Genomic DNA, 26,425 nt, shown 5'->3' on the forward strand with positions numbered 1-26,425 from the left:
GGAGCCCACAGGATTTCTGCTCTCCTCTGCAACAGACAACCCTGGTGACCTTGCGCAAGGTACTTAACCCCTTAGCATGGCCCAGTCCTTCCAGTGGGGAAGGACTTATTTACCTGGCAGGGGGAAATAAATTCCCCTGGCAAACCCAGAGCTGCCATGGAGGTAAGGATTCCCTGGAATCCCAAGATCTTGCTAATCCATGAGCCCTCTCTTCCCAAGGGATGCTGTGGCTGGTTCTGCTTTGTGCCCTTCCAAGGACCTGAGTTTTGGGGGCTCAGTGCCACCCCTGTCCTCACAAAACACAGCCCAGGGGTGGGACCTGCCTGAACTTGCAGCATTTTTTGCATTTCACCTAAACCAGATTTTTTTCCAACTCAAACCAGCCCTGCTGGAAGGTGTTGGCTTTTCAATCATCTGCCTGTCTGTGGCTCCTGGCAGCCTCCTGGCATGAGCTCCATGCCAGAGCACAGCCTCTCTCCAGGTGAACCCTGGCTTGGGAGCAAAGGCAAATCAAGCAAAAATCACGAAGCAAAGGATTTCTGCCTCTGAGGACGTGCACCTCCAGCCAGAGCTGGGACTGGTGGCAGAGGAAGGGGGACTCAGTATGCTGCCAGCAGCAGTTTTGGGGCACTCAGGGGTGCTGAGGTCCTGGCCTGTGTGGAAAGGACACCAGGCAAAAAGGGCTTGATCCTGCCTATGTCTCCTGGGGAGACATAGGTCTCCTATGTCTGCCATGGAGAAAATAGAGATGAAGGAGGTTTTCTAAGTGCAAAAGCAACCTATGGAGGCTCCAGGAAGATTTCCAGTTTTCCAAGACATGCTGAGTGAGTATACAGGAGGGTGGATACTCCTGGGTGCTGTGATGCAGAAAACAGTACCAAATCCCAGGCAGATCCCGTGGACTCAGTGATTCCTGCAAAGGGAGTGATGTCCCGTTTCAGCAGGGTTGTGAGACCAGGGCTGCCCCCAGAGCAGGAGATGGTCCCCATAAAGATTCAGGAAAGACCTTACCAGCCTCGAGTTCCACCACAATCACGGTCCCACGAGGGAGCTCTGCGGAGCCGTGCTGGGAACGCCGGCTCTTGGGAGCACCAGCCCCAGCTGAGCGTGTTCAGCACTGATGTGATGCCAGCTCCTTGGGGAAGTGGTGCCTAGGGGAGCTGCATGGAGGCTCCCAGTGCTGGAAGCTTCAGCTACACCCAAGCAAAAAAAACTCCCAAACATTTCTGGGGACTTCCTGACTGTGTCTAGTCGGCAAGGATGGGGCCAGGCCATCCGCTCTCTGCAGCTCCCTCTCCTCATGCCAGCAGGAATACCCAAGCTCTAAATCACAGTAGGGACCATGCTGAGCTGCAAAAACAACAATTTGCTTTTCTCCTCTTCCTTGCACTGACCAGGCAGCTACCACTCTTTGCTTCAGACCAACGCTGGGCTTGTTCTCCCTCTGAAGGATCTCCAAGCTCTGCAACAAGGCACAGAGAGGACACAGGCTGTTTCCTAATGCCCCTGGCACAGGTTAGCTCACGGGAAGAACATCGATCCAGCACAGCCCCCTTCATCCTGCAGACACCCAGGGAACGCGGATTATTTTCATCTCACCAACAGCTGCAGGAAAATATGCTCACTCCTGCCCTGTCTTTGGAGGCAGCTGCAGCAGAGGGCTGGAAAATCCTCCTCTGGCCAGTCCCAGCTCTGCCACCAGACAGCCCCACAGAAGAGGGGCTGTGTTTGTGCCGAGCCCCTCAGCCCACTGAGACATCCTTCAGAAACTCTGTGTTCTCTCTCTGCCCTGCCCCATGTGGACAGTGCTGGGGACAGAAGTGATGTTCCATGGGTGAGCTGAGCAGGGTCATTCAGTGCTCATTGTAGAGCCCAGAGAGGTCAAGGTGCCTCAGCACCTCTGGGTGATAATGCAGAGTGATCCCAGTGCCACTCTGATCCTCATACTGTAGGGCACATCTATCTGACTGTCATTGCCCCTACCAGAGCAGGGGCTGTGAGCAGAAACAGTGGGATCAGAGAACCCCAGAATTATTTAAGTTAGAAAAGATGTCCAAGACCATCCAGTTCAACCAGTGACCAATCACTACCTTGTCAACCAGATTAGAGCACTGAGTGCCAGGTCCAGTTCTTCCTTGAACACTCACAGGGATGGTGACTCCACCACTTCCACGAGCAGCCCATTACAATGCTGGACATCCCTTTCCATGAAGAAATTATTCCTGAAAAGTACCTTTCCTCCTGCCTGGGGACCAGCAGAGGCCAAGGGCAGGGTGCCCTGCAGCAGCACTACTTCAGTTTCGGGTTTGGTGGGGACATTGTCTCCTGCCCATTGTGGCAGCTCAGCGCTGGAGCTAGCAGGGTGGTTTGGGGAGAGCTCGTGCTCTCGACCTCCTCAGCCTTTCACAGGTTCAGGATCATCCCCTTTCTCCTGGATGCCTTCGGAATGACAGATCCTCAGGCAGACCCACACCTCCGGGTCTGCCCGGAGCTCCACGTGCCAAGGGGGAGCCGGCTGCCGTTCCCCCACTGCCAGCTCCCTCCTCCCGCTGTCACTGGGCCGCCTGCCATTTCCCTTTGGCGTGCACGCTGCTCCAGCCTTTTTTCCCCCCTTTCAGGCTGACAACTGGGCCTCAGCATCAGCTGCTTGTTGCTCAGCATCAGCCTTTCAGCAAACAGCAGGTGCAAGCGGGGCGACCCTGGGCTGCGCTACAGTAATCCCGCAGCCCCCCCGGGCCTCCCTCGCACAATATTGTGCCCTCGGCTCAAGAATGTTTTTGTCTCCCCTTCACAGTTGTGAATTCTTGTATACATTGAAAAGAAATCTCTTTCTAATCTTCCTGCGGGGCCGTGGCTGGGAGGAGCGGGTGCCTCGCTGCGAAGGGAACGTGGCCGGCACAGCTGTGCGGGAGGAGCGGGCAGCTGCCGGCCGGGACGCGGGGACAGAGCGGCCGGGACGCGGGGATCGCGTCCTCCCTGCCTGCATCCGTGACAGCGGATGCGTGCGGCTCCGCGGGCTCGCACGCCAGCCTGGGAAAGAAACCGACTCATCACCCACATGAGGAACGCGGAGATGACACAGCAGCGGGTCCCCGCTCCGGCAGCGGCGTTGATCCGCAGCGGGTGCTGCGCGGAGCCCCGGGGAGGCGGAGGCGACCGGGAATCCAAATGCACAGGGATTTTGAATAACACATCGTGCTGGGCTGCAGGAGGGAGGCAGGAGCAGGAGGGAGCCTTGTGAACAGGGATGGAACATCACCGTAGGCCTTGGCTTCAGCACAACTCTGTACAGTGAAATCAGGACGCAATGACACTTTCGTTATGTGTCATCCTGTACTGAAATCGCTCAAAGCCCAGCGCGGGAGGGAAACATCATCCTTCACACAGGTTATCAAAGCCTCCCTTCCTCTCATGGACCAGCTCCACAGGCAAGAAACCACATCCTCTGTCCCACATACACACGAGCACACAGGCTCCTCGCTGCCCTGAAAGCAGGAGGGACAGGCAGTGGGACAGGCAGTGGGACAGAGCAGGGGACAGAGGGGCTCTCCAGCGAGCTGCTGAGAGGGAGCCAGTGGTCCCACAGCAATGCCGTGGGCTGGGAATTCCATCTGGCAGCCCCATGGGGACTCAGGACACCTTTTTTGGGAGGTAAACCACTGCACCCAGGTCCCTGTGGAGGATCGGGGAGAGCCACTGCCTTGCCTGAGGCACCGTGCAAACACAAGTTCCTCTCCCACATCCTGCACCTCTTGGTGTGGTTTGACCTCGCTTGACAAGGCACGATTTGCTTTAACCACAGCCCAGTCTCATGATGGGGCCATGGCTCCTGGGGCAAATGGGCTGTAAGCCCAGGTTACAGACTCTCTGCAGCAGTTTTACCTCACAGACAGATTTTAACACCACGTCCCTGGTGTGTTCATAAAGCAAACAGCTCCCTCACGCTGTGGGCAGCCCCAGAAACACAGCCTCTGTTTAAACTCAATCTCTGTCCAAAACTGGAAGGAAATGTGATTCCCTCTGCCCTGAGAGGCATGAGGCAGAACACCAGAGATGTCCAAGCCCACCTTCCCCCCTGTATATTCCACTTTTCCCTTGAGTTTCTGGATCAAACACCAGCAGTGCCCCAGCTCAGTGTGAGCCCAGCTTTTTTACCACAAGTTGATCACCGAGTCCGATCTGTGCCTGGTCCCCACCTCGTCACCCAGCCCAGAGCACTGAGTGCCACGTCCAGCCATTCCTCAGACACCTCCAGGGATGGGAACTCCACCACCTTCCTGGACAGCCCCTTTTCCGTGCTTGACAACTTTTCTGTAAAGAAATTCTTCTTTATATCCCATCTGAACTTCCCCTGTGCAGCTTGGGGCTACATCTTCTCTTCCTGTCACTAACTGAACCTCATTCCAAATCCCACACTGCTGAAATAACTCTGTTACCTTATACTGGGTTTACATGGCCAGGTTTTGGTGGCCACAGGAGTGGCTTCTGTGAGAAGCTGCCAGGACGTTTCCCCATATCCAGCACAGCCCATTCCAGGCAGCTCCAAGATGGATGTGCTGCTAGCCAAAGCTGAGCCAATCAGGAATGGTGGTGACATCTCTAGGATTACATATTTAAGAAAAAAAAATTCTTATTAGGCAGGTAGACTTGGGTCCAGAGAAGAGTAGGGTGAGAATATGTGAGAGGAACAGCAGACAGCAAGGTGTGGTGTGGTCAGTGCAGGAGGGGCAGGAGCTGCTCCAGGTATGAGCTGAGATTCCCCTAGAGCCTGTGGTACACAGCGTGGTGCAGCAGGCTGTCCCCCTGCAGCCCATGGAGGGCCATGGGTGTGTAGAGATCCTCCTGTGGAGGACCCCATGCTGGAGCAGGGGGATACCTGAGAGGAGGGTTTGAACCTGTGGGAAGCCTGTGCCTGTCCAGGGACCTGCAGACCCATGCCCACACTGCACCAGGTTTCCTGGTAGGACTTGTGAAGCTGTGGGGAATCCACCTTGGAGCAGGCTGAATCTGAAAGACTGACACCATGGAAGAATGACCCACAAAGCCACGGGATAGACTCACATTGCAGAAGTTCATGGAGAGCTGTCTCCTGAGGGAGGGACCCCATGCTGGAGCACGGGAAGGACTTCTCTCCCTGAGCAGTAGCAGAAACAACTTGTGATGAACTGACTGTAACCACCATTTCCGTCTCCTTGCGCTGCTGTGTGGGGAGGAGCCAGAGCAGGGAAGGAGGGGAGGGTGCGGGAAAAGATCTTTTAAAGTTTTTTTTTACCTCTCGTTATTCTGCTGTGATTTTGTTAGTAATAAATTCAATTAACATCTCTAATTCGAGTCAGTTTTGCCTGTCAGTTTTGGGTGAGGGATCTCTCCCAATCCTTATCTCAACTCATGAACATTTGTTATATTTCCTCTCCCTGTCCAGCTGTGGAGGGCAGTGATGCAGAGGCTTCCCGAGGGAGCCTGGCACCCAGCCAGGTTTAACCCACTGCATACCTTCATGAATAATTCCCCCCACTGCTCTCCATGCCTTCTCTGCTTGGTGGCCAGTCAGCTGCAAACAGGGCAAGGATCTTGAAAAACAGGGAAGATGCAGCACATCCAGCCCAAAGGCTGTCAGGCCAGGAGAATTTCCATCACATATCCACAGCACAAACCATGCGGATGATACCCAGTGGCACGGCCCCCTGTGTTTTCCCTGTTAGCTCTGCTGCTCTCCAGAGGAGCTAAAGCACAGCCTGCATGATCTCTGTAAATGTATTTCTTTTAAATGAGAAGCATGGGGAAAAGCTGTGGTTAGGAAGACGGAGGGATAGGCAGGGAAAGCAACACTGTTGCTGCTAGCTGCCAGCCTGGATGTGCTTTGGTGGGTACCAGAGCCTGCACCTCCCCTCTGCTCCCCGAAGAGCACAGCCCACAGCAAAAGCTTCTTTTATTAGTATAGTATAAAGATTAACCCTCTTTTCCCCGCAAAAAAGATCTCCCATCCCTTTCCCAAGGCTGTGGGAGTGATATTTGAGAAACACAACCCTGCTGAGGATTTATGAATCTGTCCCTGCCCCTGTCCCAAGATTTGTTAGATATTGATTCATTTTACCTTCAACTCCAAGGTGCTGATCAGCCTGGAAAGTGAAGGCATTATTTATTATGTGTATTAAAACCAGACCTCTTCTGTGCTGAAGGACAGGTTTAAAAATCTCTGGGTTCCTTCCACCTTAGAAAACCTATTTTTAACAATTTGAATCTCACACCATCCTGTCATGGCTTTAACACTCCCTAGAAAAGTTCCTCTGGCAGGAATGGATCTTAACAGTGATCCAGGAATCATTTTGTGATAAATATAAATGTCTGGTCACATAACTAAATTCTTATATCCGTGGACAGCAATGCACTGAGTATTTCCCGTATGAAGTGCACCTCAAGATTCACTTCCACAGCATTTTCAGATATAGCTCAACAAAATATTCCTGACAAAGCACCTCTGTCCACCCTCTATGCAGATATTTCAGCTGAAAATTAAACCCTGGGACACTTCCTGAGTGACAGCCACCCACTGAGGGTGCATAAATATGAAGCTTTGGAGGAAAGTGCTACTTTCTGGCTCTTTTTGACTTTTACAAACTCTTGGTGACATACCTGGTAATTCAGGAAAACAAACTATCCTCCATCCGTGGCATTTTAAAATTCTGTGTTAGTCTACTGTCACCTGGTATAGACAGGAGTCAACTACAACAAAACAAAAATACAGAGTTGAAGGTGAGTTTTGTTAAAACTGCTAGGAGCTGCCTACATGGCAACTGTTTAATTAACTGTTCAATCACATTTCCAGGAGCCCATTTCGATTTGTGATTCACACTTAAAGGCTGGCAGGACGCTGTGCAATTTCCTTTAAAAAGCTGGTTAAGCCCCGATTTGCTGGACACAAGATGCACTGAGATCACTCACAAACACATTGCTCAGCTGCCTGGAATTGGAGTGTGAGGACAGGCTTGGCCAAAACAACAACCTTCAGAGGGAACCAAACCCCAAAGAAGTCAGCTCTTTCTGCCTGCTTCACTCATGGGTGTCACAACACAGCTCTGATGTGTTAACTGTCCCCAGAGTGATGGATGGTGACAACTCTGAGAGAATGACCTGGTGGGAGCAGTCAGTCAGCACAGCAAGGACTCAGGCCTGCACCCAAATAACTCCAGAAGCAGCCAGAACAGGAAAGGATTTCTGCAAATAGGAAAGGAATTCTGCAAAGGAACACACATGGGATTTAAGGAGGTTTTAGGAATCAGCACCTAAAACGCTGCTTGCGCACAGATGATTTTAAGCGTTCACGACAGCAACCCCACAATGTGGTTGGTGTCAAGTTCCCAAAATGGAAGGTATTAATCCCATTGGAAGGTCACAGCAGGAAGTTTCACCTTCCAATGGCAATATGCTAAATCCTAACTGTTTAATGGCACTCAGGGCTTTTTGGAAAGAACAAAGTTGTTCCCTCATTGTCTGTTTTGGTGGGTTTGGGTTGACTTTCTGTGAGCAGAAGTGGCTAAACACCCCTTGCCTGGTGGGGGGATGAACCTCTGCCCAGCAAAGCTGAGAATCAACAGCTCACGAACACCGCGAATCAGGATGACCACAAAAGAGAAAAAACACTTCTCCTCCCATGTGCCCTCTGATTCATGTTGTCCAAGCCCAGTTCAGCAGGATCTGTTCCCAGAGCAGGCGGACGGGGCTCCACAAGCGACGATGCCGGCACGGCAGGCAGGAAGAAGCCGAGTTGTGCGCTCCAGCCTCGCGGTCAAGGCCTCGCGGTGGTCGCGGCGCTGCCTTGGCGCCGGCGGCGCTACTTGAAGGCGGTGTTGAAGGCCCTGCCGATGACGAGCCTGCGCACCTCGCTGGTGCCCGCCCCGATCTCGTAGAGCTTGGCGTCGCGCAGGAAGCGCCCCATGGGGTAGTCGTTGATGTAACCGTTCCCACCTGCCACGCAAAAAAAGCCACAATTCACTCCCTGTCCCCCGTTTCAGGGCTGAGGGTGGGAAATGCTCTTGCGCTGTGCTTGGCTCTGTCCAGCTGTCAGTGACTCACCCAGGCACTGGATGCCATCCAGGGCCACCTGTGTTGCACACTCTGCTGAGTACAGGATCACTCCGGCGCAGTCCTACGGGACAGTCACCACGGGACAGTCAGGAAAGGTGCCTGCCTGTCTCCAGTCCCTCACGCTGCCATCAACCCACAGACACCTGCTAAGAACCCTGAGCTGCTTGATCACAGAGCACAGGGAGCTCCAGCAGTGTCCCTGTTACTACAGAACACTCACAGCAGGTCTGTAAAAACCACACACCTTGCTTTTATTTGCGAGTGAAGACAGAAGAAGGAAAAAAATAACAAGTGCACCAGAGAAGCTGGCTCTCTCACAAAGGCCCATCAATCCCTCAGGAGACCAGCATGATTTGCTTTGGGATGCAGAGCTCTGTGCTCTCACTCAACATCCTCCTCTAAGAGGCGTGGTGACAGGTGCAGGTGACAACACCTCTAACAAGTGCTACAGCCTTTACAACAGCCAGGACATCTGTCTGGGCTTCCAATAAACACCTACTGATGCTGCTAATCTCTTGCCTTGTAGAAGGAGGCTTGCTTTTATTTGTGAGTGAAGAAAGGTATTCCGGGTGTGAAAAAACCACCCTTTGGGCTGTGGGGACTCACTGTACAGGGGCTCCCCCAGCTGAGGCCTGGGACTGGAGGAATTTCCCCAGGACACACAGCCCAGGCAGGTGAGCTCACCTTGGCGTTGAAGTGGCCCTGGTCACAGGCTTTGGCCACGTTGTAGACGTACTGCCGGCAGGCCATGAGCCGCGTGTACATGTCTGCCATCTTGCCCTGCATGAGCTGCACGGCCCGAAGACAAGGGACGTTAATTAACACGAGTGAAGGGGACCTCCTGTTCCCCAAAACACCTCAGAGAAACTAGACATGGGAGGAGACAGGGACTTAGCAGACACGAGGGAGCTGCAGGTTCTGTTAATTCACAGACCCCTTGATATCAGCCACAGTCCCTCACCCACCAACAGGGATCTCAGGGCAGCAGGCTCAGAGGTCTTTCCACCTTCTCACCACATCACAGAATCCCAGGATTCATTGAGTTGGAAGGGACTTAAAGTTCATCCAGTTCCATCCCTTTGCCATGAGCAGGAACCTTTCAGTAGCACTGGCTGCTCATTATCACATCATGCAGCCCCAGTATAAATAGCAGGTGAGCTTCTTCATGCAAAGCCCCCACCACAACAAAGCTCTCAGTCTTCCCAGTTTTAAAGAGAAAAGTGAACAAAAATTCCCAATTCCTTTTCTGCCTCACCTGGAAGTGACCAATTTTCTGTCCAAATGCTTCTCTGACATGCAGGTATGGAATTGCATGGTCGAGGACAGCTTGCATGAGCCTAAGAAGAGCAGAGAGAAAAGGGAAACAGCAGAACTATGAATTAATAATGCTTTAAACTTTGGAAGCATAACCCAAGGCAAAAAGGTTCTCATAGCTAAAGTGATTTCCTGCTGTCTTCCTACAGCTCCACTCACACAAAGCCAAGAATAAAATCCAAAGATGCCATATTTTTCCCCAGTGCTCATTTGTGACATCCTGTGGGAAGGTCTGAGTTTTAAATTCAGGGGACTGAGATTTGAAGAGCTTTCTCACAACCACAGCCAGGACTGTTCATGCTGCCTCTTATCTCCAGAACCCCTCAACTCAAGGAGTACCAGCCAATACCATAAAAAAAAAAGCACAGGTAAGAACAAGGAGGGGATAAAATCCTCCTCCCGCACTGTGGAAGTTGGTCTTTCCACAAGAGGATTAGTCCATAGAGACCACTCGGGAGTCCAAAAGGACTGTGTGGTGCCAATAATTACTGGGGAGCTTAAGGATTGAACAAATGAAAAATAAACAAGTCTGTGAGTCTCTGGATCGTGTGTTAGATTCTGAGGAACTGATAACACAAATTAACTGGTTATTCCCTGATTAATAATGTAGGGATACACAAGCCAGGAACTGGGGTCTGAAGCAGATTTATATCTCTGGAAATTTTTTTATCAAGACTGATCATTTTCAAAGCCTGGAGGGTCAGTGGACACTGGCAGGCAGACTTGCAAACATTCTTTCTGGCATTGCTTCTCCCATCCCTTGTCTCTCACAGGGGGCTCCACAGAGATGCTTTCACATTGGAAAACCACTGCTTGAGGAGCTGAGACCTCAAGGATGAGGCAAAGCACATTTGAGTGAGTGGGAGCTGCAGAGAGGGCCCTGAACACTGCCAGGAGAGTCCTGTGGAGCAGCTGTGCTGGAGTTCTCTGCTGGGAACACCCAGCAGCCACAGATCGCCTTGCACCTTCTTCCTTCCCACATCTGACCCAGCCTCTCTTCTTCTGCTGCCCCAGTAACCCAATTCTCCATCCAGGATCCATCCCACCAAGAGCTGCAGTCCCCACGGGATCCCACAACGCTTGGTGATCCCTAAGGACCCTTCTGGCCTTACAACCTATAAAAGATAACAAACCCTTACCCCAGGGGGCCTCCGGAGAGCACGAGCCTCTCCAGGTCCAATCCACTCATCAGAACGTAGACTCCTTTGCTCAGTGTCCCCAAGACATTTTCAGCTGCAAAGAGCAAAGGAAAAGTGATTTATTTATGTGCAAAACTCAGACAAGCTGCTCACTGTGGGGAGGAGCAGCCTGTGCCAGTGGGAGGTGTCCCTGCCCATGGCAGGGGGTGGGACTGGACGAACTTAAGGTTCCTCCCAGCCCAAACCATCCTGGGATTCTATGAAAAATGACTAAATAGCCTGAACAATTTCCTGGAAAAAACTGTTTCAGCTTCCAAAGCCAAATATCAGAAGGAGCATTAATGGCCAGAGTGCCAAGTGCATTCACTTCCAACACTGCAGTGATGTGCTTCTCCATGTCATCATCCTCTTTCCACGAGAACATGCTGTTCCCTGTGGATAACTCCTGGATCAGAGCACTGGGGCACTGGCCTTTATGATTTCAGGGTGGAGGGATCCAATACAGTTAGAAATGTTAGATTTCAGCTGAAACTCTTCCCCTTGAGCTTTTGAAGGCATATATGGGGAGCAGGAGAGCTCCATGCTCATAGGACTTCTATGATTCTGGATAAGACATCATCTCCGTTTGCTCTAGAAAGGCTGGAATTTTTCTATCAACAAAAATAGCCACTGGAATAACAAATACTGCTATTACAGAGGCCTCTGCTGTACTAACTAACAGGAGAAAGGATGTCCATTTTTAGGCCCTGGCCCCAAAAGAACTCAGAAATGTTAGAACAGCCTGTTAGAGAATCTCCAGTGAAAAAACCTTCAGGGCAAAGTAGCTCACCTCCATACAAGACAGGAACTCTAATGGAAACAAGTTTCTTGGAAAGTCCCAGCAAAGCTTTGGAGAAGCAGTGGTTAAGAACAAGGTCCATGATGGTGAAAGAGCAGTGACCTAACAAACGACGTGTTCCTTCCCTGCAATCCAGCAGATTGCATTTTTCCAGTTCCACCATCTCCCTTCAAAGGCTACAGATAAGCATCTACAAAGCTCACCAGGTCACAGGCTGAACACGTGTGTAATTAGTGATCCAATTTATCTGATCAAGAATACAGGAAACCACCATGACTTGAACCCAACTCACCAGGGACCTTGCAGTCTTCAAAGATCAATTCACAGGTATTAGACCCTCTCATTCCCAGCTTATCCAGCTTCTGGGCTGTCCTGAAACCTGGCATTCCCTGCAAAGTCAAGGCAGTAAAAATACATTTCACAACTCAGTTCTGACAGACTAAAGAAAATCATGAGAGATCTGTGAAATTCCCCTCACCACAGGAACATGTGTAGGGTGCCAGGAGGGAGATAAAGTGATCTAAGAACAAGATCAGCTCTAAATGCAAGTGCAGAGAAACCAAATGGACAGAGAAGCACACACATATGAACCCTGTGCACCCATTTTCTAATGCACATAAACAGCAAATAAATAAATTATTTGGAGAGCTGCCAACACAGGCTCTCCTACAGCAAAGGTTGGAAGCTCTGCCAGAAACTGAACTATTCTAATAATGAAATTAGGTCCATCAGAAGGTTTACTGATCTCAGATTTTATTTTCTTAAAGGTTCCTTTCCTGCCTAAAAGGCAGAAAGTAGTTTGTCTTTAAAGAAGAGGCTGGCAGTTATGAAAGGAAAACGAGCTGACCTCCAAACGAGGCAGTTAGGATGAAGGATTCTGCTCTAAAACCCTGTGGGGATGGGGTTTTAGGCCTACCCTCTCCACGATGAAGGCGGTTATGCCTCGGGAGGCCGGGACGGCGTTCACGTCAGTTTTGGCATAGACGATGAGAACGTCGGCGTCCGGCCCGTTGGTGATCCAGAATTTGTTCCCATTCAAAACAAAGTAGTCTCCTGCAAGGCAGGGGATGAAATCTGTTAGCTCTAGACACCAACACTGGTACTCCCACTCAATTTATTCCCTAAACAGGCTTCCCAGGATTACTCAGGTTGGAAAAGAGCTGCAAGATCGTTGAGTCAAACCTTTGGCCCATCACCATCTTGTGAACCAGACCAGAGCACTGAGTGCCATGGCCAAATGTTCTCTGAACACCTCCAGGGAAAGGGCCTCCAGCACCTCCCTGGGCAGCACAGTACAGGCTTTACCTTTTTTGTCTGCTTTCAGCTTCATGGACACCACATCAGAGCCAGAATTTGGCTCGCTCATGGCTAAGGCTCCAATGTGCTCCCCGCTGATTAGCTGGAAGAAAAGACAAATATTAGCAAAAGATGAAGACCAGCAGCATTTTTTGTGTTCCCCCCTTAGCCCCCCTCCACCTGTTTTCCTGCACTGAACCTCCACAGCTGCTGTTCACTGCAAGAACTCAAACGAGAGCTGCTGTTTCCGGCACAGCCTGAGCAAGGAGCTCCCTTGTGCTGCGCTGAGGGAACAGAACCAAATCCCAGTGGGATGAGAAGGGTGACTCAGCTCTGTCTGAGCTAGACAAGCACAGCCCTGCTTGCACAACACATGGGGAAGGTGCCAAGGAACCATGCGGGCAGCCATATGCCTGTCCCCAGCTCCTGCCTGGGCTTTCTGCTGCCCTTTTACACAAACAGGAGCTGGTGAACACAAGAGACCAAAAAAGGGGTGAAAAGGGATGAGAAAGTTCTCTGCAATGTTCTCCCCCCACACTCACCCCACAGCAGCAGATGGACCCTCCTCCTGTGCCTGCTCTGGCAGAGTTGTTGCTTCCACTTCACTGTTATTTCATCCTGCCCTTTTCTCCTTGCCTTATTTTTTCCTCCCTGTGTACTTTCATCCATCTTATCTTTTGATCTCTACTTTTTTTTAAAAAAAGCAGACTTGATGCTTAAAATATGTTCAACCAATTCAATCCATCAGTGTCTTGCTACAGAAGTCCCCAAGAAGTGCTCAAATCTAGTTAAGCACCTTTAAATGCTCTGTCAGGAGCCAAAACAAGTCAGAGGTGAAGTGACTTCACATCTCATTGAAAGGGAGAGAACGAAGCATGAAAATACACCTGAGAAAGGACAACTCGGGGTTACACATTTGCAGGCTGCATGGTGCTTTGAGGAAGTGACACTGTACTTTCCATGTCATTTAAATCAAGTTTCTTGTGCTGATAATTTCACTGATAATCTCAGTAGCTGGGATTCAATGTGCTCATTGTTTTTACATGCATTTAAAAATCTAATTAATGCACTTCTGAGTTACAACATCAATGCCTCAAGTGATGATGAAGTTTCACATGTAGTTAATTAACAGCCAAACGAAGCATTTGGGCAGTGAGGAATAGAGAAGATAAAATAGGAAAGCAGGGACTTCCATTCAGAGATATCAAAATGATTTGGGAATTTGAAAGAATATATTCTCCAGTGTCACCTCAAAGCCTCCCTTAGTAACACACCTCCAGAGCTGTGCTGTGCTGCCTGCAGACAAGGACCTGAGCATGTGATGAGATCAATATGGATTAAAAGGACAAAAATTGACACGCTAGAGAAGGGCAAGTTTGGTAAATTCAGTATTTCCTCATCTTTGGTCACTGAAATCTGCTTGCAGGCAGCACCCAATGCTTTCCAGTGCTGCCCCTGCTCCAGCCACACACCTTGGGCAGGTACTTGTGCTTCTGGGCCTCGTTGCCATTGCGCACCAGCTGGTTGATGCACAGGTTGGAGTGGGCCCCGTAACTGAGCCCCACGGACGCCGACGCACGGGAGATCTCCTCCATCACCACCACGTGGTCCAGGTATCCCAGGGCAGATCCACCGTACTCCGCTGGGAAGGGAGGAGAAAGATCACGTTACCCACCATGTGCACAAGATCCTGGGGCTGGGCTCAGTGTCCAGTGAGATCCAAGACAGTTGGAATGGTTTTGGGTTTGGCTGTTGCCAGCCCTGAGCTGGGTACTTCTGACTTTCTCCATCCTCTCTGAATTTCAGTTTTCTCATCTCAAAGTCACAGGGATATTTTGTCTTCAGCATAATCCATAATTGACTTGTATAACAGAGTTTGTACATAGGACATGCACAAGGACATATCTTGAACATGCTACTGACGTTGCACAATAATGACTCCTTCTTATCAACCTTAGTATTATCACAAAGATTAAATCACCGAGTTGCAACCTCCTTAAGGTGAGAACAAAGCAACACAGGCAAGGTTTGTAAAATCCATGGATGTTTGCCCCTAAACAAGTGAGGAATTATCAAACTGCTCAGAAATGTGGCACTAAGGACTTTTCTAAGCCCACAAATGTGCAGGACAGCAGAATTTTGATGAGTGCCCGACTAAGAAGGAGAACGATCCGTAAATGGAATTCATCAGTGACAAGCACATAGATTTCAAGAGAGGATGGAGCAAGACAGAGCAGCACTGGGAGCCCAGCTAGGCTTATGGAGTTGAGCCTAAAATTAATTGTAAAGAATAAAGTCACAGAGTAGAACAGGGAGAGAGAAGGCAGGTAAAGAGAGAAGGCTGAGAAATGCTTAACGGCCTACATAAATATACACACAAGTACCTCTAAACGTGTTTATATATACACAAATTACAGTCACTCCCCAACCTAAAAGCTGCCTTCTCCAGGTAGGAAGCAAGTGGTTTTACTCCTAAGAGAAGCACTACAACAGGACATGAATGCTGAGAATCAGCTGGGGAGAAAAGCTGGGAGCACTTACTCATCATCAACGTGGAGGCTGCAAGCAAGAGCAACAAGGGTAAGAGCAAATCTCTGCGTGTGCTCACAGTGACCAAAGAGCACAGCTTCAGGGGGCTGCTGTCCCAAATTCCTCAAATTAACACCACAGCCACTGGCATCACACACAGCCTTTCCTCTCATGTCCCTCATTTTGGCTCCTGCCTTTTGTCTGCAGGGCCCTTTATCCTCTAAAATCTTCTCTCTCTACCATGAACCCAAGTTTAGGGGTTTGCTATCAGTATCCTAAAAGATGGGCTTAACAATTTCTCAAGTATGCCAAAACAAGAGGGTTTTTAATTAATTCCTATTTAATGGCTGGGTTTGGTGCTTTTGCCTCAAGAAAGGTGAGGAGGTAACTGTGAGCAGTATAAATCCAGGATTGCTTTGCACTGCAAGAGGAACACAAAAATGATCCTGCCAGATGCCTCCTCATATAACACAAACCATGGTGTGAATGATGCTGCGCTTTCAAAGCTACTCTTTGTATATGACATGCCTGTATTATCATTCCATGGAAATTACAATTTACATTTCTTCACTTTGCACTTTATAAAATGAATGGAAAATTACAAACACCACAGATATCTTAGTTTTAGGAAGGAAACAAACAGCACTGTTATTCAAAATGTTCCCTTAATGGACTTCATGCACTGATGTCCTAACATGCCATTTAATTGTGTACACTCTCCTAAGATTCCACACGATCTTCACATCCTAAATCCCAGTCTCCTCCAACAAAACTAGCATCAATAAAGAGACACCAACTCCACAATCCAAAATAAAGCGAAAAAATCCCGGGTGTAGGAAGATTTTAGAGGTAAACCTTTGAGGAAATCAAGAGGGACAGGACTCACGAAGGGATGGCTTATTTATAGTGTGGGAAACTGCTGTAAGCCTCAGGCACAACATCAAAGAAGAAAGAAGGTAAGAGTGAGGAAAAACAGGAGCAGCAGTAAATGGGGAAGAGAAGAGAGAGAGAAAGCAGAAATGCAGAATCTTTCAGCACTGAAAGCGCGGCGGAGGCATTATTCCGACGCATTGCTATTCAGCTGGATTCTGCAGAGCCTTTGCACAGCCACATCTAGAAAACAGACTCTTCCATGGGGAAAGAAAGGCCCCATCAGCTGCTTTTCTCCACTAAGGGCTTCTCCTCATTACCCTTGGTGCATTCAGCACAATCCCACTCATCACAACACTTTTCACTAACCTGCGCAGGGCTGAATAAGATTTCCCCTGATTTTTTTTCTGACTGGTTGGCTGTGGTCAGCTCCCCATTAGTTATCACAGCTTTTCAGGGCATTATTTCAGACCCTTTAACTTCTCCCATTACAGTTGGATATTTGTTCTGGGACACTTTTATCTCTAGCTCTCCTCCTTCAAAACTTGCTTCGCGTTAGTAAGGCATAAATATGTTTGAGCTACATATGTTACATCTGGAGAAACCATTTCTGAGCAGTGCTTTTAAACTGTGAAAGGCATTTTGTCTAATAAGGAAAAAGGAGTCAAAGTCAGAGAAGAAGAAAAACAGTTGCAAAAGAGTTTTTTAAAACACAAAGATAAGACAAAATGGATGCCACATGACAGACAAGGCTGTTGTGAACTGGAAAGTGAGAGTTTCAGCAGTCTCTCTTTCGTTTGAGGAATTATCCATCAGAAGGTAAAAGATCGGAAAAGACTTACCAGGGGCTGTGATCCCCAGAACTCCCAGTTCTCCCAGTTTCTTCCAAAAATCCTATGAATACAAAACAAGCAATCAGCCCAAACTGGCAGTCTGGGCATCAGCATAACGAGTTCCCCCAGGTAATTCACTGGACACGTCTGTTTATCTGTGAGATATCACAAGAATGAGGCAAATACCACTCTAATACCTGTTCCTCCCGCCGTGAAGCTCTGTCCTCAGAAGCGAGAAACCACACAGATTTAAGGACACTAGTTAAGCTACACATGGGAGGAGTTTGTGGAATTCAGGGAAAATTCACATGCCTAAATTTAACTCTGGAAGGACACCTCCTAAGATTTAACTCTTTGCCCACCCTAAGGAAAATGTTTGTGTAATAGTAATACTAAATTATCCATTACCAAAATTCTGGAAATATGAAGTGTTGGTAGGAGCTGGTACTCTTCCAGTAAAAGAGGAGTTGGCAGCTAAAGCTAAAGAAGCCTCCTTGGCGGAGACTAAAAAAATGGGAATGTTACAACCATGACAAAATGCAGTGGCAAAGGATGTTGTCACCACGGAGGCCCACACATGTCCTGGTGGCACCATCTCCCTGCTGCTCCTTTCCTCTGCTTTGTGGTGGACACATAGGTGAGTGCTCCTCACGTGGCCTCGGTGTCCAGCAATAATTATCAGGGAATATCTCCAGAGACTTAAAAAAGTATCATACAACAGCTCTGGACGACATCTGGAAAGCCAGGCTAAACTTATACACTTCACTTCAAAGCTGCACATACATCCCTGGAAATGTCAACATCAGAGCTCTGGGAAATCCTGGCAGATGTTTTAGAGCTTTTTGAGTCTTGCGGAGCTTCTAAAAACCCATAGTGAGATCTCTCATTTCCATCAATCAAAGCACCCTGTGGCACAGAGTTTGTTGGGTTTATTAGAAAGGCAAGTTTCAGCTCAACAGTCAAACTCCACCTTTCAGCATTTGCACACAACATTTTCACAGCAAATCTGAGAGGAAATTCATGTCCAAGAAAGGGACTGAGCCAGGAGTATACAAAGCACATGCTGGGGAAGGAGCCAGAACAGCCAGGCAGAAATCCCATGATAAGAATCCAAACGAGACCATTATCAATCTTTATTATGACTATTATCGCTGGGTTCTGCCCCAGCGTGCTGAAAGTTGGTAACAAATGATAAAACAGGAAATCAAAAAAAGGTTTTCTCTGTGGCTTTTAAGTTTGCAAAGTTAATGCACATGTTCCTGTGGTGTGGCTTGGGATTGTCTGGACTAACGCAGAGATCAAAGCCTAGAGAGGCTCTCAGAACCACACATGAAATACTTGCCCGCATGCCTTTGAATTCATTTTCCTGGTCGATCTGTTGGGCCTTTGGAGCCAAATGCTCTTGGCAGAACTTTGTCATGGTCTCTCTAAGCTGGGAAAAGAGGGGAGGAAAAACACATCCGTTACATCTCAGCAATGTGTTGTTGTCCTCTTCTCCTGGATCCTGACAGCATTCCCTCACCAGGCCACTCCAGCACCCCAAACCCAGAAGCACAAGACCATAAGGAAATCCATGGTTCAGGTTTCTGGCTGAAATACCACATAAAAGGGTCATTTCTTTAGTCTTTTAAAAAGGAGCTGATGTACTTCAGTCCCTCTCAGTATTTAACTTTAATTGTACCCTGACACGAGAGAATGTTCCTGAACTCCTGCCTGCACTGGGGTTTCAGGCACATTTTTGGGCAGGGAACTTTGGAAGCTGGTGAACTGAGTTTATAATGTGCTAACCCCATCCAGTAGCTGCTTACAGCATGATTTAATTATGTACAGATGCCTGTAATAAGCAGGGATACTAATTAAAACGTGTTTGTGTGTCAAATTGGAACTACATTATCTACCTTACTACTTTCTACAGTGGGGAAAATTGATAGAGCCAGGAATGTTCATTGATCCAAGTGTCAAAAACACAAAATATTTTTCTAAATTTTAAACTCTGAACACTTCCATACATGTATGCTACAGAAGTCTATGCGCATACTAACAAAATATATACAGTATCTTAAATGTCTTTATCAGGAAGATTTAAAAACTTGGTCTGGATCTTATGGTAGAGTTTAATAATTTTTTTTTTTTTTTTTTTTTTTTTTTTTTTTTTTTTTTTTTTTTTTGTTTTGTTTTGTTTTGTTTCTTTAATCCCACACATTAATTCTGGTGAAGCAACCATTTCAGAGACTGAAACCCTGAGCTGTTAAACCAGAACCTGTATAAGGGGCAGGAGCAACAACCCAGAATATGCCCACACTCCTCTGCCTTTTTCTGAGCCCCAAAACCTAAGCATTCTCTTTTTTGGAGTTGAGAAGATATGTTGAATTTCCACAGTCACACAGACCCTGGATTCCAGTACTACCAAACAAGCTTTCTTCCCATTGCTAGATTTAGAAACTTAAAAAGAAGCCCAAAAGCCATTAGATATCTTTCCACTGTGACAAAGCTGACTGCATTATACTTCAGCAAAGAGCTTAAAACAAATTAAAACAAGCTTTAAATCATAATAAAAAAATCTTAATCAATTAGAGACTGAGGGTAGACTCAGGCAGCCCTGATACCCTAAGCCAGTTTATAACAGTTATATTGCTTTTAATTCACTGTTTCACCAATGTTACTGAAGATTATTTCTGATATATTTTTTTTAGCATTTCTACCAGACAGACAGGAACATGAAGAATATTTTACACCTTCTTTTACATCTGCTGAATATAGAAATACAAAGAAAAGTCAGTTCAAGCTGATAATGCCATAAACACGAACACAAACGTGGCAAGGAATAATTTTGTGGCAAGAAAGAAGAACAAGTAAGTTTATTTTGCACATCCATGTGCTTGCACCATCAGAACTATCTGGAAAGTGCAGCTCCAGTGTTTCACTGGCAGGAGCCTGTGTGGAGCAGCCCTGGGAAGGGCCTGCCCTTCACTCCAAGCCCTGGGGCAGAAGGGAATACATCTGGAGTGGTCAGGACTTGGCTGCTGTTGCACACAGAACACGGCAAAGCTAAGGATCACAGATTCAGAACATTCCAGGCTGGAAGGTTCATCACTCTGTTGTAAATGATCTAACTTTCCTAACTAATTTTTCATTAGCTGTTTTAATTAATTGTAAGCATGCCCACTTGCAGTCAGTACTACTTTTCTTTTTCACAGACACTTATTGATACTTTGATCATTAAATCACTGAAGCTTTAAGTTTGCTAAAACTAATCCTGAGAAGCTCCAATAAACAAAGCCTGAGGGAGCTGAAGATTGGACACCTGGGATCTTACATTTATGGCCCTTCAAAGACGTGAAGCCTAGGCCCTCCTGACTGAAGTCTAGAAAGCTGGAAACTCTCAACTTGAGAAAAAAAATTATAAAATGACTGAAGAAAGTGGGCCAGATTATCATGAAGAGAAATCAATAACAAATAAAGGACAGAATACTAATTAATAAAGAGAATGATGCAATTTAGAACCAATAAACATTCATTCCTTTGTCTGCTAAAATGTGTAAGTGAAAGTTTTGTGTCTTGCGTTGGTGTGGAGGAACTTTGTCGGTCACACAAACACTTCTTGGTCAAGACTAATGTAATGCCTTACTCACTAAGACTAAAGACTGTTAGTCTTTTTTTTTCCTTATCATTTTCAGAGGTTTTCGGTAACAAGTCCAACTCCCTGCCCTGCACAGGAAACCCCAACAATCTCACCCAGTGCCTGAGAGCATTGTCCAAATGCTCCTTGAGCTCTGGCAGCCTTGGGGCTGTGACCATTCCCTGGGGAGCTGTTCCGGTGACCGACCACCCTCTGGGGGAAGAGTCTTTTCCCAATATCCAGCCTAAACCTCCCCTGCGCAGCTCTTGCTTTTCCCTGGGTTCCTGTCACTGGTCACCAGAACAGAAATGTGTTGCCCCTTGCAGGAAAGCCGTAACCTGCAATAAGTTCTAAGAATGATCTTAAATCTTGAAGTTGGGCAGGAGAACAAGCTGGGACAGCTGCAACGCTTCTTAGGGGAGGATGTGACGTGACCCCTCAATGCGCTCCTTTGACGATCACGTTTCTGACGGTCACCGCCAGCCCAAGGGACGCAGGGGCCGTTGGTTAACCGGGGCGGCGTTCCGTGCCGAGCCCGGGGCAGGGCCGCGCCCCCGGGGCCGCCGCGCCCCCGCCGGAGCCGCGGGGATTGGGCGGCCCGCCCCGGCCGCGGCCAATCGCCGCCCGCCCGCCCCGCCGCGCCCCCGCGGGGCCCTGCCCGGCCGTACCTGGCGCTGCTCGGCGCTCAGCCCGTTCACCGTGTCGTCCACCGCCAGCGCCGCGCTGCCGCGCCGCGGCACCGGCAGCGCCCGCCAGCGCCGCGCCCCGCCCGCCGCCCGCCGCAGCACCGCCGCCATGGCCGCTGCCCGCCCGGCCCCGCACGCAGGCGCGGCCCGGCCCCGCCGCGCCCCGCCCCGGCGCCCGCCTCCCGAGACCCGCGTCCTTGCAGCAACTTTAATAAACCAAACCCGCGGACACCGGAGACCGAACAGAGCGGCGCACGCCTGACACGAGGCTAAGCGGCCATCGCTGCTGCCTCAGCCCCCCGTCCGGCCGTACCGCTCCGGGGAGCAGCGACCCGCGGGGAGTTTGGATCACCGAACGCGGGAACTGGGCTTGACAAACAGGGAGCACTGAACTAGGGGCGAAAAAGCAAAAATCCAGTCCGTCCTCGTGCCTCACATTGCCAGGAGCTCCCCCAGCGCTTCCAGCATGGCTGTGCATTCCTTAATTTGAGCTTGGAAGTAGGACTGCTTCTCCAGGGCACGCTGGTTTTCCTCTTGCACTGATTTCCACTTGGTCATCGCTGTCTGTGGAGAAGTCAGAGCACACCACGTTTTACTAACACCAGAGTATGGAAGAGAAAAGCCAAGTCCTAAAGCATCTGAGCTCTTCCTCCTAAACTAAGTCTGGGATTTCTTTTACATTGGTTCCTTGTGGAAAATGTAAATTTATCTATGACCAAAATTTAGGAAGTCTACTATAACAGCTATATTTTAGCTCTTGGGCTTCTTATCAAGAATTGTAGAGATGCAATTTAATGACTATTTTGGTCTGTATATAGGTAATTATTGAAGCCACTCGTGCTTGCACACCTCTCGGTTTTCCCGGAGATTATCCAGGGTCACTGCTGGGTCACTGCTCTGCAACAGTGGCCAAGTTAAATCAAAATGTTCTGACTTCCAGAATAACAACCAGGCTGGTGAATCCTTCCATTTAAAAGGGGAGTAACAGTTTCCTTAACAAGCCTGCTTACATTAAAAGAGAAACACTGCAGGTTTTCATCTGGTTCAGGTGGAGAAAAGAGGATTGGGAGGAGCAAAATAACTTCCCCTAAGGGCCGGGTGCTCTCTGCCTGGTTAAGTCACTCTTACCTCAAGCATCTCCTTCTCTTTCGCAACTGTGTGACAAAATAGCATCAATTCTTCTGAGACCTTCTTAGTTAGCATCTGAAGAGTCAAAAGGAAAATTATTTTTAGTATGATGCATATAAATGTGAATCTCAGCTGTTTCAGCACCAGGAGAGAAGGGCAGGGGCACGGAGACCCCTCAAAGCCCATTTCAAGCTTTTCTTACCGTTGTCTTTTCCCGACAAGCACGCATCTCCTTTTCCTCCTCTATGTTGCTACCTGTAAGTAATTCAGGAGGTGCATTAGTGAACCTCTAATATACTCTGAGAACAAAGAGCTTTTCAAAGTAACTTTCTACAGCAAGAAATATTAAGTTAGTTTCTTCAGGCCTACTACAGGGAGCAGGTCTTTCTCTTAAGCCACAAAAAAATTCCCCAGACCCCCCCAAACCCTGGAATTCCAGCAGTACTCCTTAAAAAAGGAAGCACAGTCCAAATTTCTTATGAATAGTCACAAAAGAAGAAAAAAGATATTCTGGAGAAGGAATACCAGGATGTAAGCAAAGTGCAAACTCCTTACCAGGATTGATGTTTCTGCTTTCTAAGATCATCATGCACGTCTCCTGAATTTTCTTGAGCTTCTCAACTTCGTGGACCAGCCTCTCGTTCTCCTTCTTCAACTCCCTTAACTTAACAGTGCCCTGCCATTAACACAGGTTGTAAGCGAGGCAAGTTTCCAAGATTTTCTTCTTAGCAATACTGACAAAAACAACTTCACAAGTGCTGTGCTTGGCACCAAGAATCAGACCTTGCCTTCTGTCCCTATCACCACAGCAAATGAGGCTGTTGCAGGTCCTTGCTCCTGCTTCTGGACAGGATTAATACATCCACACATCAGAGCAATTACCAGAAAAATCTGATCATGGAGGAATTCCTTTTAGGCTACTCTCTCTTTTCTTGTGCTCCCTCCCATTTATAAAAATAATGCATGCCCTGAGGAGCATATAAACATTGTGAAGAAAGGGGTGTCTTATGTCTTTAAGCCACAGCATTATTCCCTACACAGTCCAGATATTACCAGGCAATTGGATAAGCTGATCAACCTCCCAAGTTGAATGCAATTCTCCAAGAGGATCAATAAGCATGTGGATTAGAGTGATCTGGCTGATAATGTCAGAAGCTCTGGGAACATCTCTTGGGAAGTCTCAGAGGCTCTTAAGAAAATCAAGCTGTGAGATAAGAGGAATGATCATCCCACAGATTGAGAACTGGAAAATAAAGTGAGATTTTACAGCTGTGTGTTACAGGTGGGCCTGCTGTACCTGACAGAGGTAGTACTAGGCATATCCTAGAGTTACCTCTGAGAGCCAGGGGATAATGGAGTGCCAATTCTGAATCTAAACCTGATTCCACAAAATCAGATCTGTTTGAAACAGAAGTCCCTGAACATTCCCAGCTCTCTCAACGTTTCCTCCAGTCCTTTAACCATCTCTGTGGCCCTTTCTTGGACTCTGTCCAGTACATCCATATCTCTTTTGCACCAGGAGCCCAGAACCAGACAAAATATTCCCAGTTTGGCCTCCCCAGAGCTGAGCAGATGGGGAAAACAACTTGCAGGAGAATACAAAGACATTCTGATAAAGACAAGAAAACAAGCAAGATAATCCTTTAACATGACCCTGTATAGATCAGAACATAGAAATTACTCAACAATGTATTTATTTTTCTCCCTATCCTTACCTCTGCTCTTGCTAGTTGTTGTTTGAGTGTCTCCACCAACTGATTCTTGTTTTTTAGCTCTGTCTCTAGTTGGTGTCTGCTGAGAGGGCTGTGGAGTTAAAGAGCAAAGATTCAGGGGCAAAAACCCCAGAGTTTTCACATATTTCACAAATATGCCCCTTTTTAGGCATTTGCTTTTGTTTCTGACCAACAGATTTAACTAGCAAATCTGGCAGAAAGCTGCACACGGGTGAGAGCTCATCCCAACCCTCCACAGATGAGCACCACAGCATGAGGACAACTAACAGGGACGGGAGGGACGTACCGTCTTGCCACTGTCTTCTTTGAAACCGTTTCCATTCTCTTGTCAGACTTAGGCAACCTTGAAAGAGAGATAAAACACAATTACCAGAAGACAACCACGTCCTTGCAGGTCACCAAGCCTGTCGGTTTGACAAGATGTGCAAAATGAGCCATCTTTAGGACAATCTGCCCAATAAATCCATCAGTATTTTGCTTTGATTTACCCTTGGTTTGCAGCCTTGAAGACACTGTCCGCTGTAACGTTTGAGGGAAAGTTGAGACTGGGAACCCTGCTGAACTCTGGCTCTGGAGCTTTGCTGATGCATTTTCTCTTTGAAGGAAAAGTCATTTGCAGTTCTGCGAGAAAAAGACAACTGTGAAAACAGCACAGCCTAGAAGTAACCTCCTTTAAGCTCTCTAAAGCCTTTAATTTAATCCAAAGCAGTTACATCTGGCTAGAATGGAGACTTTAAGGTAGAAGTAACTAAGAGCAGTCCTCAAGTTTTACCCAGGACTGAGGGTCCAGAATAAGCCACAAATAAGTCAGATGTACAGACAGTGTTAAAATACAATTACCAGGTTAGCACTAATGAGAGTCTGAAATGATAACACAGGGGTGTTATCAGAAGGTCTCAGCATCAAGCAGACATCCTGCCAGAAGGCTGTTGTTCAATATTGGAAGCAAAACAAACACAGCTCACGTGAAATTCTGTTACGAGACCTGCGTATTTTGATATGAGTGAATAGCAACTAAAACAGCATAGGAAACTACCTTTTTATGTAGAGTTTGTTTCTCTTAAATCACAACTGTTTGAGTAAATAAAGCTTTGTTCTCTCAGTGGGTTTAGGAATTACCTTTTCTCCCTCAAGTTAAGTATTTTTTCAAATGACACACTCATGAGCGCATTTACATTAGAGCAACGCGGAGTTTCCACCGATACAGCCCAGCTCCCATGTTTTTAACGTTAATCCTGCGTGCCTCCCGCTTATAAAATGCTACAAAAAGCATTAAAAAGATTTAGAAAAGCAAGAGACTGTGAATGAAGCATCTTTCACATCAATGAGCCGCTGCCTTCAGCCTGTGGAGAATACACACAGCAGGCTGAGCGTTAAGTCCTAAATAGGGACAAAACAGTGGAATAAAGCTTCTGATTAGATTTTGGAACAGCCACCACGTAGCCAGGCAGCGATGGAGCTCCCTAACGCCGGCGCCCCGCTGCACCCCCGGGCCGAACCCCGCCAGCCGTGCCCCCCGGGTGTCCCTCCGTGCCCCGCACTCACCTGCGGACGGCTCGGGGCGCTGGAGCCGGCCGGGCACGGGGATGCGGGAGAGCCGTCCGTCCATGGCGGCGGCGCTCCCCTCACGAGTTCAAACTGGACCGCGCAGGGGCGGTTGGGCGGCTCCGCGCATGCGCGGGGGCGCGGCGCGGGCAGCGAGCGCGCGGGGCGGGGCGGGGCGGGGTGGCGCGCGCCCGTGGGGACTGAGGGCGTGGGCGCTCGCGCCCCGGCTCTTTCGCGCCGTTTCCTGCCTCGCGCCCGCTCCCTCAGGGAAGGCGTTGGCGGCCATTGCTGGGGCACCAGCCGCCCGCGAGGCCCCAACGGAGCGCAGCTCCCTCCTGCCTTCCTTCGCTGCTTTCCACTGCGTCTCTCTGCCTCGCCCCGTTATTGGGGCACTCGAGGCCCGAAGATCAAGTTGTTTTGTGGCCGTCTGTGCGGACATGTAGGAGTCAAAAGGTGTGAGAGTGCCGGTGCTGCTGGTGTGTGAGGTACTAAAATTGCCATCTGATGCCGCAAGGTGAAATGAGGCATCTGTGTTAAATGTTTTCGACTTAAACACATTTTTGCAGTGTTTGTTAACATGGTTTTCATAATGGATAGGTAATCTCTCCCCATAGCAGCGGGAAGCAGCTCCTTGAGCCGGATGCTGCAGTTGCAGCCTGAGGGTGGCTTTGGCTGCCTAAATACCCACCTGAACACTCACTATGACAATTTCAGGATAAAGCCCTGAAACTGAAACATGAAAAATACAGAACCACACAACTGACATGTTTGACATATTTGAAACTCTAGTATTAGCTTAAAAGTCCATGT

General features: G+C 48.4%; 2 protein-coding genes across 2 annotated transcripts; both read right to left on the reverse strand.

The window, feature by feature from the left end:
• Nucleotides 1-5,911: 5,911 nt before the first annotated feature.
• Nucleotides 5,912-21,355, reverse strand: IVD (isovaleryl-CoA dehydrogenase). The gene is made up of 12 exons (XM_063397760.1): nt 21,192-21,355; nt 18,247-18,336; nt 16,914-16,965; nt 14,145-14,314; nt 12,682-12,775; nt 12,293-12,429; nt 11,669-11,765; nt 10,539-10,632; nt 9,341-9,422; nt 8,770-8,874; nt 8,074-8,146; nt 5,912-7,965 (listed from the first exon to the last, which is right to left on the reverse strand). Exons 1-12 carry the CDS (start codon nt 21,318-21,320, stop codon nt 7,832-7,834), a joined length of 1,257 nt encoding a protein of 418 aa, XP_063253830.1. The 5' UTR covers nt 21,321-21,355; the 3' UTR covers nt 5,912-7,831.
• A 48-nt stretch (nt 21,356-21,403) lies between these two features.
• On the reverse strand, nt 21,404-25,950 carry KNSTRN (kinetochore localized astrin (SPAG5) binding protein). Its single transcript, XM_063397761.1, has 8 exons — nt 25,616-25,950; nt 24,559-24,691; nt 24,357-24,413; nt 24,053-24,140; nt 22,893-23,013; nt 22,540-22,592; nt 22,338-22,412; nt 21,404-21,773 (listed from the first exon to the last, which is right to left on the reverse strand). The coding sequence occupies exons 1-8, from the start codon at nt 25,677-25,679 to the stop codon at nt 21,642-21,644; spliced, it is 723 nt and encodes a 240-aa protein (XP_063253831.1). The 5' UTR covers nt 25,680-25,950; the 3' UTR covers nt 21,404-21,641.
• Between the last annotated feature and the right edge of the window lie 475 nt (nt 25,951-26,425).

Source organism: Prinia subflava, chromosome 5 (genome assembly GCF_021018805.1).
Source record: "Prinia subflava isolate CZ2003 ecotype Zambia chromosome 5, Cam_Psub_1.2, whole genome shotgun sequence".
In the NCBI taxonomy this organism is placed as follows: Eukaryota; Metazoa; Chordata; class Aves; order Passeriformes; family Cisticolidae; genus Prinia; species Prinia subflava.

What these genes read in the sequence shown, in the direction of transcription:
- IVD (XM_063397760.1), bottom strand. Translation starts at nt 21,320, where the DNA reads ATGGCGGCGGTGCTGCGGCGGGCGGCGGGCGGGGCGCGGCGCTGGCGG. An exon ending in AGCACAAGTACCTGCCCAAG is followed by an intron (nt 12,776 to 14,144) that starts GTGTGTGGCTGG and finishes CTTTTCTTCCAG; the next exon opens with CTAATCAGCGGGGAGCACAT. An exon ending in AGGGCCACTTCAACGCCAAG is followed by an intron (nt 8,147 to 8,769) that starts GTGAGCTCACCT and finishes ACTGTCCCGTAG; the next exon opens with GACTGCGCCGGAGTGATCCT.
- KNSTRN (XM_063397761.1), bottom strand. Translation starts at nt 25,679, where the DNA reads ATGGACGGACGGCTCTCCCGCATCCCCGTGCCCGGCCGGCTCCAGCGC. An exon ending in GCGCCCCGAGCCGTCCGCAG is followed by an intron (nt 24,692 to 25,615) that starts GTGAGTGCGGGG and finishes TTTTTCTCGCAG; the next exon opens with AACTGCAAATGACTTTTCCT. An exon ending in AACAACTAGCAAGAGCAGAG is followed by an intron (nt 23,014 to 24,052) that starts GTAAGGATAGGG and finishes TGTTAATGGCAG; the next exon opens with GGCACTGTTAAGTTAAGGGA.